Raw genomic sequence first — 14990 nt, forward strand, 5'->3', positions numbered from 1 at the left:
GTGGACAGGATATGGCATGTTGGGAGGCAGGGGGAGGGAGACAGCCTAGCTGAGGGGCCTTGGGAGCCCGCCACATGAGAGGGAGGATCCGACTGCAGGGACCCACTGCCGACATGTCACCCACAGTGCCCCAGCAATCCGGGGCGGCTCCTTCAGGCTCCGAGAGAAGCAGCTGGACAGGCCCCATCCCCTACCTGGGAAGCTGCCCTCCTCGGGTGGGCACTTGGGGCATGTGACGACAGGGCAGCCCAGAAGCAGCCTCCTGGCACTGGGACTCAGTGTCCAGGGCTACACTTCCCATGTGTGGGTGCAGTGCCGGCCCACAGCACCAGGCTGAGACACACCTCTTCTGATACTGTCTTTAATGGGCAGCTCCGGGCACTGGGTGGGGCAGCAAACTGGCCTGAAGGTCCCTGGGTGGGGGAGGGCACGAGGGGGCCACTCCCAGCCAGATGGATCCTGTGCCGGGCCCCAGATGTGTGGGCAGCCTGCCCCTCTCTGCCACCCTGGGCACCCAGAGGGTGAGGGCAGCGTGCGGCTCAGGGGTGTGGGGCTGGGGACAGCCTCCCCCCAGTCTTGCCCCTCCTGGCCTTGCGGCTCCAGCCAAGGAGGGGCCTGGGGCTGGCTCGTGCGGGCACTGGCATGTCCCAGCTACACTCCTTCTGGCTCCTCAGAAGTCCCCCGAGGGCCGGCCGGCGGTCCCCCTGCAGTTGGGACAGAGACACGTGGTGGTCAGCCCCCCTGGCCTGGCCTGCCTGTGGCCAGCCTGGTGAGTGTGACAGGGAAGGAGGCATGGCACATGGGGCGGTCCTGCAAGGGTGGCCATGCAGCGGGGGCCCCACGGGTTGGCCGAGCTCCTGCAGCAGCGCCTCTGCCCCGAGCCCCAGGAGTGTGGGCTCTCAGGCCACTGATGGGTGGGCTGGGGCTTCAGGGAGTTACTGCCGCATGGAGGCCGCAGCACAGGCGCCCGGAAGGCCGCCCCAGTGAGGGCCGCCACGTGCCAGCCTCCTCTCTCTAATGCCCTCTCAGCACCTGGGGACTTTTGGGGCCTGGAGGAAGGCCCAGGGCCCGGTGGGACAAGAGAGGTGGGGCCATCCCCCAAGGCCCTGGAGCTTACCGGGCCGGGTGGCTCGGCGCTGGGCAGCAGTGTCACCACCTGTAGGCTCACCCCCTCGGCGCCCGCGCCCTTCAGCCGGGCCACCACCTCGGCGTGCTTCCACCACTTGCACGGCTGCCCCTCCACGGACACAATGTAGTCTCCCTCCTGCAGGCCAGCCGCCTGCAGGGACGTGGGGACGTTCAGGAGTCCGGCGAGGGCACCCCACCACCTGTGGTCACAGTCCCATCTTCCCCCTTCACCCCAGCCACCTCCTAGAAGCCAAGGGACTTGGCTCTGGGGCGGGACGGGGGCCCTTACCGCAGCTCGGCCCCCAGGAATGACAGCAGCGATGAGGACTGGCGAGTCTCCCCGCAGCGTGAAACCAAAGCCACTCTCTCCCCGGGTAACGTGGACGGGCCCCACTAGCCGCCAGCGGTTCTTGGCAGAGAACACGGACAGGGGCCCCTGGGGGGGGATCAAAGGTCTGGCTGGGCCACCACACTTGGAGGACCCCTGGCCTGTAGCAACCCCTGGGGCAGATTCTCTACTTCCTGGGACAAAAACCAATGAGGTGCCGTGGAGGGACACAGGACTGGGCCACCATCGTGGGCCTGTCCAGGGGCCTCGCCCAGGCCAGTGAAAACACAGGGCCTCAGTGTGGCCTGAGAGGGGGTGCTCTGAGAGGGGGTGCTCACCAGCCGGTGGAAGATGTCAGCCACCTTCACCTGGGAGAAGCTGGGTGCCCTGACCTCCAGCCTCTGCTGTGTCTTGGCTGGAAGGGCAAAGGTAAAGGGAGGGCAGGGCTAAGCCCGAGGCTCATGGGACCCCAAACCCCCAGGAAGCAGCCAGGATGCCACTTGGCCTGAGCAGAGTGGATGACTGGAGGTGTGGCCTGCCTTGTGTACACAGGCCCCTCTGAGGACCTCTGGGGCGTGGCTGCCCCCCACTGGCAGGAGGAGCTCCAGGTGGCTCCTGGGTGTCTCCGCTCCCCAGCTGTGCCTGGCCAGGTAGTGCAAGAGATGCTGGGCGCCTGGCCTGTGGGCGTCTGCCTTCAGGCCGCAGGGACAGGAATCAGGTGCGGAGATGGGGAGGGGCAGAGGAGCAGAGGAGTGTGCCAGTGTGGGCTCCCCGAGCCCCCTGCTCTCCTGCTCTGCCCACAGCTCCAGGGGACAGGAAGTTGGCTGCATCTCTAACAGCAGCTGCAGGGTCGCAGCCCACTGCCCACCCTCTGGCCAGGACACACCCATCCCGTGGGGCCTGGCTGCTCACGCTGGATATCAGGGGCCTCCGTGGCCTCGAAAAAGTCGTCCTCTCGGTCGAGCTCCGAGTACTTGGCCAGCGAGTGCTGCAGCGCCTGGACCAGCACGGCCTGCAGTAGGTCCACCCTGCGCAGGGCGCGGCACACCGCGTGCAGCCGCAGAGCCTCCTCCTGCCCCAGAATGGCACGCTTCAGGTGGGCCTTGCCTGTGCAGGACATGGCCATCACACGGTGTGTGGGGCCCCAGGGCCCCCAGCTCCCCCAGCCCTTCCAGGCAGAGCCGAAGCTCCCCCCACCCCTAGACGCAACAAGAGGAGGGCAGGTGAGGGCTTCTGGGTTCATCCTGAGGGCCCACCGGCTGGTCCAGGCACTGCCAGGTGCAAATGGTGGCCAGGGAGCAGCTGCCCCCTACGTGCGCCCCCACCTGCCCAGAAGGCCGCCCGAGCAGCTCCGGCCCCTCCTCTTGGCATTACCCACTGGGGTAGGCGGGCATCCAGGAGGCGAGTTGGCAACCTCACCCACCAGTGCCAGGACACCAGATGTGCCCAGAGGAGGCGACTCGTGAACGACTGGGTGGGGTGGGTCATTCAGACCCTGCAGCGGCCCCAGCGCCCTCCTCCCTCGGCCTCACCCAGCTTCCTGCGCTCCTCCTGCTCCTGTGGCAGCGCGGGGCCCCGGGGCTCAGACGAGGCTGGGAGCCCGAGGAAGACCTGCTCGAGCGCCGGGAACTCCACCTCGGCTGCCGCTGGGGGTCAGAGAGGGCCGTGAGCCCCGCCGCGCCAGGCCTGGGCTGGCACACGGACACATGGGGCGGGGCACTCACGGGGGCCGTCACAGAGGGCCATGGCCGCGTGGTAGTGGGCCAGGGCACGGAAGTGCTCGGCCTTGACATGCACCAGGGTGGTCCAGGGGAAGGGCACGTAGTCTCGGACGGGTGGCTGGGTCATTGTCCTGTGCGCCAGCCCGTACTCGGCCGCCACCTGCCGGTGCACACGGCAAGCCGGTGGGCCCTCCCACAGGACTCCAGGACAAGCCTAGCCTGGCCTCGCCCAGCAGCCTCAGCCCCCTCTCCCCACCTGGGGCCAGGCCTCCACCTGCCCGATCAATGTCCCAGGGGCCCCTTGCCAAGCCGACCAGTTCTGGCTCTGATTGGTGCTGCCCCAGCCACACGGACTCAGGACCCTGGGGTCCTGACCAGCCCCACAGGGACCAGGACAACAGCTGGCTTTAGGAACGGACAGAAGAAGACACGACCATTGCACCCCACCCCTCCCTGCCTGGATCCCGGCCTACTCTGTCCCTGGCTCTGCCCCCTCGGCCCAGCTGTACCCCCGACCAGGCCCTCCTGCCCACAGCACCACTGCAGCGTGGCCAGGCCAGGACTAGGCAGCCGAGCCATTGTCTAGGTCTCTCCTGGGACAGGGGCTCCCACCCTCACCTGGGCAGCCTCCTGAGCCAGGCGCAGCTGGGCTAGGCAGTCGTGGGGGGCCATGGGGGCCGGCAGCGAGAGGCCCTCAAAGACGCATTCCTGGGCCTGGGCGGCCATGAGCTGCTCCAGCATGGAGAGCGAGGCGGGGCTCATGTCCAGGCTCGGTGCCCGCGAGAAGTTCTCCCTCAGAAGGCTGAAGGCCCCTGTGGATGGGGTGCTCACAGCGGGCGAGGCCGGCTGCCGCCCCCGCCCCCACGAACCTCAGCCTGGCTCAGGCAGCAACCCCTGCTCCCCCAGAGAGGGCCTGTGCGTGCTCAGCCCCTCACGCTGGGTGGCTGTCCACCCACCCCCAGCTCTGGCCCCAGAGAAAGGGCTCTGCCACATAGGTGCCCCAGAGCAAAGAACATGCAGGCTTGTACACCCTGCCCACGGCTGTGAGGCTGGGGTCTGGGCCCCTCTCACCAGCAGCCCTCTGAAAGGCCTCCGCCGCGCGCCTGGCGCCCTCGGGGCAGGAGCGGTCCTGGCGAGCCCCTATCTGGGTGTGGAGGGCACCGATGTTGAAGAGCACGCTGCCCTTCTCGAAGGCCAGGGCCCGCTGCTGGGCTGGGAGTCCTGTCAGCGAGTCGTACCTGCAGGGTTTGGTGGGGATGGGTGCAGCTCACATGTCGGGGAGCCACCAGGGGAGGCCCCAGGGCAGCCACCCACCGCAGCCCTACCAGTGGAAGAGCAGCCCGAGGCTCCCGGCAGGGGCCGCGAAGCGTGCATCCAGGAGGCAGAGCTGGTTGTAGTAGGCCATGAGCAGCTCCAGGCCTGCCTTGCTCCGGCTGGGGGTCCGCATAGCCTGCAGGGCAGAAGCCGGCTGGGCCCCACCACCCTGGCCCACCCCACACCGCCCTGGGAACCCCCTCGGACATCACAGCCCCGTGGGAGGATGGGGGACGGGGATGGGGTGAATGGGTCCACATGCCGCCCCAGGAGACAGTGACGGGCACAAAGGAGGGACAGCCCTGGGGAGGGGACAGGCACGGATCAGCCACTCCCAAAGGACCAGCAGCGTTCAGTGGGGATGGAACTTTCCCGGCGTGCGCAGAGCCACCTGCGGACTCTGAGTGTGCACACCCTGGGTGTGCCTGCCCCTTCACCGTCCGCAGAGCTGCCCCATGGGGACTCCTGCGGTGTGAACGCCTACACTGAGCTCTGTTTTTCCGTCTGTTCCTGATTGAGCCTGGTTTCCTCATCTGTGACCTGGGTGTGGCCCATGTCCCAGGCAGGGAGGGGAGGAGCCCACGCACCTGCCGCAGGTCCTCCAGCTCCCTGATTTCGGCCTCGTAGGAGGTGCCATCCTCTCCAAAGTGCCCTGAGATCAGCTCCTGATTGGGGGGAGGGCAGGCGCTGGCCTTCCCTGGAGTCTCCCCGCCAACTGGGCAAGACCACAGTGAAGGGAAGGCCCTGGGCCCCCGGAGGGCTGGTGTGTGCGCTGACGTGGGTCCCACCCCTCTGGCCCCGGGGACCCCCCCACACTGCAGATGTGGGGCCTGGAGACACGGTCCTATTTCTACTCCATTCCCTTATTAACCCACCTGCCACCTGGCAGGCGAGGACACTGAGGCAGAGTAGAGGCCCCTTTACACCCAGCCTACAAGGCTGAGACAGGGCCCCCCCCCGGCCACATGGCTCATGAGCCACCACGAGAGCCCCAGGCACCAGCATGTTTTCACAGCACAGGCTGTGACTGGAGAGGGCGGTACCCAGCCAGTGGACCCTCAGAACAAGAATCGGAGACCCTATAGCCATCTTGGGGCTTCCGGCAGGATGACCAGCTCTGCCACACCTGTCCCAGGTTAGGCTCTTCTCCAAAGCCCACCCAATCAGAATCCCCTACAGCCTGTGGAGGCTGGGCGGATCCAGGGCAGACCCTTCCTTCCTCTGGGCCTGTTTCCTCATCTGTTCAATGAGACAGCTGGGCCAGGAAGCCTCCAAGATCCTCTCGCCCTGTCCCCCAGACCCCAGGGCAGGGCTGTGTCCCCTCAGACCCCAGGGCAGGGCCGTGTCCCCTCAGACCCAGGGGTCCCAGGGCAGCACTCACCTTCAGGGGTGTGGACCAGTCCAGCTCCTTGGTCTCCTTCAGCCCCAGGGGGATCATGGGGACAGTAACACCTTCACTAGAACCAGAAGATTTGAGTGCCGACTCTAAGGTTGCACCCTGCTGTTCCCGACTGCCATGGAGTCCACCCCTTCCTGCACCTGCTACACGCAAGACACCTCCCCTCGACTCCGACACACGTCCTCACACACCCACACACATCACACAGGTGCTGCCCTGGATGGCCCACACGCACTCACGCACCTCTTGGGTCAGCTCACAACCTTGCACACGCACACACACCTCTCGGGCTGGTCTGCGTCCTTGCACACGCACACACACCTCTCGGGCCAGTGTGCATCCTTGCACACGCACACACACCTCTTGGGCCAGTCTGCGTCCTTGCACACACACATACACCTCTTGGGCCAGTCTGCGTCCTTGCACACGCACACACACCTCTCGGGCTGGGCCGCGTCCACGCTGCTGCTGAGGTCTTCCAGCTCCTCCTTCAGCAGCTGCAGGTTGCAGTTGACATAGCTCAGCTCCAGGGCCACTGTCTCCCTGACCCGGGCGTTGCTGGTAGCTCTGGGGGAGGCCGGGCTGAGGTGAAGCCCTAGCCCTGCAGGCAGACCATGCGCCCTGGGCCTCCCCGCAGCCTGGCACCCCAGCCTGAGCTCCAGAGTCCACTCCCAGAGTGACAAGCTGACGGGTCAGCCCCCATGGGGGGCAGCAGCGGGGTCCACAGCCCACTCGATGACCTCCCCCTTCTCCTCTGAGTTGCCTGCAGTACATGTAGCTTCCTGTCTGTGTGTACACTGTGGCTCAGCCCAGGGCCCGTCTCCTCAGACCCCGACTTCCAGGGCACAGGCGCTCTCCACCCTCTCCCTCCCCCAGGATGCACGCGCACGCACACCCTCCACAGTGACTGGAACCAATGTCCCTGGAGGAGCAGGGGTCAGACCTTCACTCTGCCTGCAACTAGGTGCACAACAGAAGGGCCACAAGGTCCCCAGGAAGGCCAGGCCAGGGCAGGGATGGGGTAGACAGGGGGGCGGGGCTGCTAAGGAAAAGGAGGGGCCCCCAGGGCCCAGCAGAACCCCATCCTGGAGCCTGTGGGCTGGCTCTGCGCTCAGTGGTTGAAGCTCAGGCAGGTCAGGCCAGGTCCCTGGGCCTCGGGCCATCGCCCACAGAGTGGGCTGTCTGTGTGTGAGGGTCCGAGCACACGTGCAGCTCACATGCTCTAGGGGAGAGGGGCCTCCTCAGTCTGCAGGACCCCTTCCTGGGTCCCCCAACCTCGGGAGGGCTGTCACCTGCCACAGTGCAGCCTAAGTAGTGCCTCTTCTGAGAAGCCCCCGCTGGTCACCACATGCATATCAGAGGCTCCCCCACTGCACGCTGGCGGGAACACCCACTCTGGCCCCCCAGCCCAGCCCAGAACTTGGATGGCCCTGAGGTGACCCCTGCCAGTGAGGTCCACCACGGTGGGGGCCTGGCTCGGCTGTGAGGGTCTCGGCTGAGTGGCATGGCTGCCCCAGACCCCCGTGGAAGGCCCAGCCCCGGGTCCTGGGAGCCTGCACCAGCCATGGTCAGCTGCTCACTCATCCCTCTCCCCTGGGAGAGAGACTGAACCACGAGAGCAGACACCCGCCCGGGCCACTGCCTTGCCCCCATCACCCAGTGTGGGCCTGGCTCACAGTGGGCCTCTGGGGACATCAGTAGGCATCCCAGGGGGCTGTGATTACCTGTAGAGGTTCTCGGCACCCGTCCGCATCCGCAGCTCCTTGTTGATCTGCTGGTGGATCCGGGCCCTGTGGCTCTGTGGGCGGCCTCGCTGTGTCTGTGCCAGGGGGTCACAGCCCTGCAGAAAGGCCACGGGTCATGGGGCCAGGCTGTGCCTCTGTCAGCAGCTCACAAGAGCGCAGTGCCCACAGGCTGGGCCAGGGGACTCCTGCCTGCAGGGAAAGGGGTGGTCACCAAGAGTGGAGCCTGAGCCAGCCCTCCTGGCTGGGGCGGACGAACACAGAGCCCGGGCACAGCAGGTGATACCAGAAAGGAGGGGAGTGGGTGGCGGGCAGGCCAGGAAGGACATGGTGGGTGCGGGACATGGCTGGGACTGGGGCCCCAGGAAGCAGCTGAGCACCAGCATGATGGGGCTCTGAGTCTCCCTAGCCCAGCCCAAACATGCAATCACCTCTGGGAGCCCCGGGCAGGAGGCAGCCAACTGCTCACCACACACCCCACTACACTTTGGAATTTTGTGCCATAACCCCATAACCATCCCACCCACACGATTATTCTAGCATGTGGCTAGGCATGGGTGGGCGATAGCCCAGCTCCTGCCAAGGCACTAACAGAAAGGGGCCTGCATGCGGGGTGCCCACCCCACCCCGCTCTCTGCGGTGCTCAGCCCATGCTGATCCGGGGCTGGGCTCCGTCCCAGCTGGCTGCTTACTTGTGGGGTCCCTTTGGGCAACTGCCCAAATCACAGGCCCAGGGCCGCTTGGCTCACAGGCAGCAGGCCAGGCCTCCTGCCTGCCCACTGCCTGCCTCAGCTATGCTACCTCACTATCCGGGGCAATCCTGCCAGCCTGCCCATGTCTCGGGGCCCCAGGCAGGAGAGCCCTGCGCCGATGCGCGGGCTCCTGCCTGCAGTGATGCTGTGGACAGGGCAACTGGAGGGCTCCAGCCAGGGAGGGTCAGGGGCTTCCACAGCGGCTGGTGAGGGGAGAGGGAGCGAGAGTGGCTTTCAGGGCCCCAGTGGGACCCTGGTGGTACAGCTGTGGCCACCAGGCCTCCTCCTAGCCATTTAGGGACCTCCTGTCAGGGTCACTCACCAGCCCAGGAGTCGGGAAGGACTTCTCAGAATGCACCTTCCCCGGGCAATGTCCCCACAGGTGGTCACCTGGCCCCCGAAACTGAATGGGGATGAGGACGCCGCAGCTCACAGGACCCTGCCCAACGGCCCGCACAGGAGGAGGGTTTGTTCATGCAGAACTGGCCTCAGCCTCCCTGCAGCACCTACTATCATCCACGTATTCAAGGGAGCACGGCTGCTCTTCCTTGGTGTGTCCCCCCATCATGCATGGGGCAGTTTCAGACTTTCTGGGGGCTCTAGCTTGTTCCAGCCCCTTGCAGTGGCACCCTAAAGAAAGCTTCACACCCTCACATGCAGAAGGCTCCTGGTGCATGGCCACTGCGGATTAGTGCCCAACATCTCCACCAGACTCCAGCGTTCTCAAGAGAGGTCAACCAGAGAAGACTTCCCGCAGGAGGCGGCATTTTTTCGGGATTTGAAGGACAGGAGGCTGCCAAGTGGTCCTTAGGTAACTGGGGAGAGCGGACTTGTCCCCACTGAACAAGAGAAAAAAGAGCAGTGGACACAGAGGCCTCCCCGCTGTGGCACTCTGGGCAGGCTCTCATCTGTAGATGGCAGGGGGACTGGTCTCAGGGTGGCACAAGGAGGGAAGAAGACAAAACACGCTCTCCCCACTCCGCTCTGCTGGCCGAGTGTCTGTCTTCCCGCTGGCCTGGCCTCTTCTTCGAAGTGCCCCTCAAACCCGCTCAGTGCAGGAGGGAATGAGCCAAGGACGTGCGCAGTCTCCCTTCCAGGAGGCCTGAAAATCCAGGGAGGGCAGGGCAGGCCACGACCTAAGCTACGTCCTTCTCCTTCCAAAGGTCTGACTGCAGAGGTCCAGCAGGTGCTAAGGGTTCTGGGTGTGCAGCCACGGCTGTCTGCCTGGGGAGGGTGGGTCCATGTGCTGGGCAGGGGCTGCCAGCTCAGCAGGCCTGTCCTCAGCAACACAGGTCATTTGGTCTCTGATATCGAGTGCCCCTGGAGAGATGTGCTGGAAGTGAGGAGAACCATATCCTCTGAGCTGGGATCTGCTGTCAGCTCTGCAGTACCGCTCATGGGCCTCTGACCCTAACGCCCGCTTCAGAAGGCTAGCCGGCTGGCGTGACCTGGGTAGGGAGGTGTGGGAGCAAGTGACCAGAGCCCAACCTTCAGTGCTGGGCAGACCCAAAAGCCGCGCCCACGCCTGTTTTCCACATTGGGTGACCCTGGGCCCCGTGGTGAAGGGATGTGCCTGCAGGGAGGGCGTGGATGCCGGGTAACCAACTCTCCCACTTGTGGAACAGCCTCCTCCCCCAACCCCAGAACCTAGCCTGGGCGGGAGCGGACGGAGAAACGGGAAGTGACCCCCGCACACCCTCACTGCTGCGGCCCTGACAAGCACAGTGGCTCCTGCTGCCCGGAAGCACCAGGCCCATGACCCCCAGGAGCCCAGGAGGAAATGGCATGGATGGCGGCCAGAACTGGCAAAGTGGGGAGATGGTTAGGCCAGCACGGGCCTGGAACAAACAACAAGATGATCGGAAAGGCCGGGCCCCATGCCCTCCCCTAGACTCCCTCTGCCTCGGTCGGTTCCCAGGAAGAGGCCCCCACGCCTGGCAGACCAGCTTCCTCCTCTCAGAGCCCTTGCCCAGGACACCCCGCCTGCTGATACCCCCACCAGCCTCAGGGACCCCTTCACTCCCCTCCCCCATGATCTTACTGGAACACAGAACTAGACACCTCAGGAGGGCAGAGGCCCAGCACCCATCCCCCACACACTGCTGCAGGGACAGAGTCCAGTGGGCGTGCCTGTCAAGGGGTTCTCCCAGGACATGGTGGCTACAGCTAGATGGACCACAGATCTGCCCACACAGGCCTGCCAGGTAGCCCCCTAGCCCCGCCCCCTCCGATGTTCACCCGGGCATTGGTGGTTCCTGACCGCCCCCAAGCAGGCCCCACTCCCAAAGCCCTTTCTAACTGGCCCAGGCTGCTCTTCAGTGGGGGCCCAGCTGGAGATGATGAGCGCTCACTGGACACCAGGGCCAGGTGAATGCCCACTGAAGACCAGAGCCAGGTGAGAGCCCACTGGACGCCAGGTCTCATTACTCTCAGGGTAGAGACACATCACCCACACTGGTCCACGGGGGCCTCAGACCCAGGTGTAGCTTTCATATATATGAACAGCTAAACGGCCTGCCCTGACTCTGAGCACTATAGCTGGCTTAGGAGCCAGCCTCACACTAGCCGGCAGCAGGGGTCAGGTTATACTTTCCAGGTGGCAGGAACTGCCTGGGCAACAGAACAGAAAAGCATGCTAGTGGGTACAGAGTGTCGCTCAGGGCTGAGCAGGGCTAGGGTCCACGCCCTGCCCACCAGCTGCATAGCCCAATGTCTCTTTGTAGGGACTCAGGTCAGGATGCTCTGACTGCTGGGTCACTCCAGAGAGACGGCTGGAAACAGTTTCTGCCCCCTTCCCAGAGTGGCAGTCGACAAATGGCAAAGACAGAGAGCCCGAAAGTGCAGTCCACTGAACCTTCTGGAAAACCTCCTGTGAGCAACTTTCCAAATAGTCTGCCCAAAACAACACATGCTCTCTCCAAAGGCCACCTGCAGGCCTGGCCGCCCTGCAAGGAAGTGAGTTCACAGAGGGCAGGTGACAGGCCTCCTCTCTCTCCAGTGCCCACTCTATGGGGCTGCTGGCCACAGCCCCGCCCACACACACACAGTTGCTGCAGCACCCGACATCTCTGGGGGGTGGGCAGGAAGGAGCCTGCCCCTCCAGGGGTCTGGTCAGCATCACTTGGCCAATAACCTGCAGCCTATGTCCTGGCCTCCTGGATGCCTCCCTCTGGCACCCTGGAAGACCTGGGCCCCAGGCACACAAAAGCTAAACAGAACCAGCCAGTGGGGGGACAATGTGCAGTCTGACACAGGCGAGAGAAGGAGGGGAAAGCACCACTGTAGGCAGAGGTGCCACCTCTGCTTGGCAGCACCGGACTGAAAGCCCTTGGGCACATGGATGCCTAAAGCTTGGCATGAACACCGGATCAGCCTTGTGGGGACCTGCAGGGGACACATGGGCTCCGGGTTGCACATCGAGGCAACCAGAGTGCCCCCTCCTTCCCACACACAGACTCAGCAGGTCTCCAACCCCTTCCACAGCTTCCCCGTGTCCTGAAAACGGTCCACCGTCCACAGTCAGCGCCCGGGGTTAGGGACTTCAGAAGGGGAGGAGGTTTCGGGAAGTGAGGAAAGGACAAGCTGCCCAGCCGTGAAGTCCTCCAGCCATTTCCCGTACCGGGAGGCTTCAACCTCCTGCCGCAACAAGTCTCACCCAATACAGAGGTGGGTGCCCAGGGCAAAGCTGAACAGCCCTGGGGAGAGGGAGTGAAAAGCTAGGAAAGGAGGAATGACGGGCGTCGGGAACCAACACGAGGGCCGCGGGCTGTCACAGACCAGAGCCCAACGCCTGCCAGAAGAGAGGGCCCCGGAGCGTCGGAGAAAATCACGAGCTGGACTCGCGTTCCCACCTATTCCAGGATGGCACAGGAGGGGCCCTAAGTGGGCAAGAGAGGAGCCTGGCGCAGGCGGGCAGCGCGGGCTCGGCCTCAGTTTCCCCAGCGGCAAGCCCAGCTTGTCCCTAGGGGCGAGCGAGATGTGGGAGGCTTGCCGCGCTCGGACGGGAGAAGCCGGCGCCGGCTCCGCAGCCCCGCGCCCAGGAGCGGGCCGGAGTCTGGGCCCCTCCTCCCAGCGCCCCCCGCCACGGCGGGCGCGCCCACCTTGCGGACGCTGCCGGCCGCCTGCAGCCGGCCGCTCTCCTCGCCGGCGCCCGGACCGTCGGGCCTCTCCTCGGGGATCATCGCCGCTCGCCGCTCGGGCCGCGCCCGCCTGGGTGCCGACGCCAGCGCAAGTCCCTCTCGGGGGCCCCGGCGGTCGCGCACTGTCCTCTCTCCGGGGGTGGCGGGCGCGGGCCGGCTTGAGGGGCGTGGCGCCGGGCGCCGAGCGTGCGAAACTTGCCGCTGCCCAGTCGGCGGCGGCGGCGACTCCGACGGACAGCAGCCTCGGCCAACCAGAGCTCGAGGGAGGCGGGCAGTCCCCGCCCGCGCGCCCGCGGTGTCCCGGGGGAATGCGGTCACCCTGGCAACCGCCGGGCTGGACGCCGAGCGGCCGGCGCGGGCGCGGACTGCGCATGCGCTGCGGCGGCCACTGACTGTGCCTCAAAGTTAGGGAAAAAGAAAAAACAATGCGAAACCTAAAACTCCCAAACAGTGCTAGCCCAGAACCCCTCGGCGCGCCTCCCTGCACGGCTCCTCGTGCAGACTCCTCAAGTTTGCCGCCCGTTTTATCCCGTCCCGCTGGCAACAGGCGCCCTCCGGGGGCTTGTCCAAAAATGTTCACAATGGGGTTTTTAACGGTTTTGTTAGAGCGAGCGCTGGGGCAAGCCCTTAAACAATGCCTGCTTTCTTCTCTCCGCTCCGAGACCCAGGCCCCGGGCCTGGCCCCAGCCCGGGTGCCGTCTGCACTTTCGGTCTGCCATGCCTCCAGAACTCGCCTCTAGAACCTGCCAGAACCCACCCCTGGAACCCACCTCCAGAACCCTCTTACAGATCCTTCCTGCAGAACCCGCCACTAGACCTTTTTTCCAGAACCTGTCCCTGGAACCTGCCTCCAGAACCTGCCCCAGGACCGCACCTCCAGAACACTTCCAGAACCTGCCCTCCGAACCTGCCTCCACAACCTGCTTCCAGAATAATCTTACTTCCACAGCCTACTTCTGGAACCGACTTGCCCCCAGGACCAGACTGCCTACAGAACTGGCCTGTTTCAAGAATTGGACTCTTTGCAGAACCTGTGCTCCCTGCAGCGTTGCCCAGTATTGTGCTTCCATCCAGGTCCTTTCATAACTTCTCTAGGTTCCTGGTGACTCTGGAACCCACTCAGATTTCACCTGGGGCTCACCTCACCTAAGAACGCACCCTCTGTAGGGCAGGAACACCAGAGCATAAGCAGTAACCGCAGCTAATCTTGATTAAGTTCCTCTGAAGTTCCAGCCTTCCCCATCCTAACTATCCCCCCATGGTCACTGTGTGCCCTGGTGCAGAGCCCTGGGCTGGTTCTCCCCCCACCCACACACCTGATCCTGCTGTTCCCCAGAGCTAAATCCTGAAAGCTAAGCTCCTTGGCCTGCCCTGGCCATCTGCAATGACAACAACAACAAAATAAGACAATTGCTAACTCCAGGGAAATTAAAAAGCTGTGCAGGAAATTAAAAGTAATCACAGAATATTGCCTGACTCAGCTGTGTATTTCTTTTTCATTGCTGTAATAATGTAATCAAGATGTCCTGGCTTCTTGACCCCAGGATAATTATCACGTAATTCTCTTAGGAGGAGGGAAGAGGTGAGAGTGAAGAAGATGGTGGGAGTGGAGAGTGAGAGATGCTGAAGCTTCATCCTCCTAAGGCTAAGTCAATAGGTAAGGGCCTAAATTAGAAAATAAAATTCCAGAAGCAGAAGCATGTTGTTTAGAGTTGTGGAATTCAACACCAAGTCATCAGCTCCACCAGTACAAGGGGTTGGCCCTGGGGAGGGCCAGGGGGACATGGGGGGAGGCTGTGGGTTTGCTAAGCAGGTCTTGTAGACCCATGCGGTCCGTGAAACTATGCACCTTCAATAACAAGGAAGTCCCAAAGCTGGTTTTTTAAGGAGTGGATGTCTAGAAATTGACAACAAAAAACATCCAAAATCAAACAACCATTTGGAAGTAAAGAGATGTTTCTAAATAAGGTTTGAATTAGAAGAAAGTTAAACCACGAACTGCACATCACCCACACAGGAACTGGAATGTAAATGACATTACATAAAATGTATGGGAAAAAACAAAGGAAATTCCATAACCTTAGGTAAGTTTATTGCTAAACATATATATATAGATGAAATAAATTAACCAAATCAAAAGAAAGTAGGAGGAGGAAATTACTAAAGATTAAAAGCTGACATCAGTCACATAGCAAAAAAGCTGAGTGTTGGGGGAAAAACACCAAGTTGATAAATCCCCAAGAGGCCCAATCAGGGTAAAAAGAGATTGCATCAGCTAGGATCCGCCTCCGACTGTGTGAGATGGGGATACAGTGGCTTAGCCACGGGGAGTGTAATGTTTTTATTTTTCCCCAGACCACCGTTCAGAGGTGGATGGTGGATGCTGGGGTGCAGCCGCGCCCTGGCTCCTGCCATGCGCTCAGCCTCACAGTGGAGACGCAGTCACTCCTCCTCTGGGCTCATTTCT

General features: G+C 63.3%; 1 protein-coding gene across 7 annotated transcripts; it reads right to left on the reverse strand.

Moving 5' to 3' along the window:
* Nucleotides 1-322: 322 nt before the first annotated feature.
* On the reverse strand, nt 323-12620 carry RHPN1 (rhophilin Rho GTPase binding protein 1). 7 transcript variants are annotated; one of them, XM_014797253.2, is made up of 15 exons: nt 12485-12620; nt 7615-7730; nt 6329-6457; nt 5873-5948; nt 5079-5156; nt 4503-4627; nt 4249-4415; nt 3796-3989; nt 3181-3337; nt 2989-3102; nt 2369-2563; nt 1795-1871; nt 1418-1564; nt 1118-1279; nt 323-704 (listed from the first exon to the last, which is right to left on the reverse strand). In XM_014797253.2, exons 1-15 carry the CDS (start codon nt 12563-12565, stop codon nt 540-542), a joined length of 1983 nt encoding a protein of 660 aa, XP_014652739.1. In that variant the 5' UTR covers nt 12566-12620; the 3' UTR covers nt 323-539. The 7 variants fall into 7 exon arrangements, with proteins under 7 accessions (XP_014652739.1, XP_087303475.1, XP_087303472.1 ...); XM_087447349.1 differs by lacking the exon at nt 12485-12620 and adding an exon at nt 8707-10277 and having other exon boundaries at nt 7615-7824; XM_087447346.1 differs by lacking the exon at nt 5079-5156.
* Nucleotides 12621-14990: the final 2370 nt, after the last annotated feature.

This window comes from Ceratotherium simum, chromosome 23 (assembly GCF_057802395.1).
Source record: "Ceratotherium simum simum isolate JZ-2026a chromosome 23, ASM5780239v1, whole genome shotgun sequence".
In the NCBI taxonomy this organism is placed as follows: domain Eukaryota; kingdom Metazoa; phylum Chordata; class Mammalia; order Perissodactyla; family Rhinocerotidae; genus Ceratotherium; species Ceratotherium simum.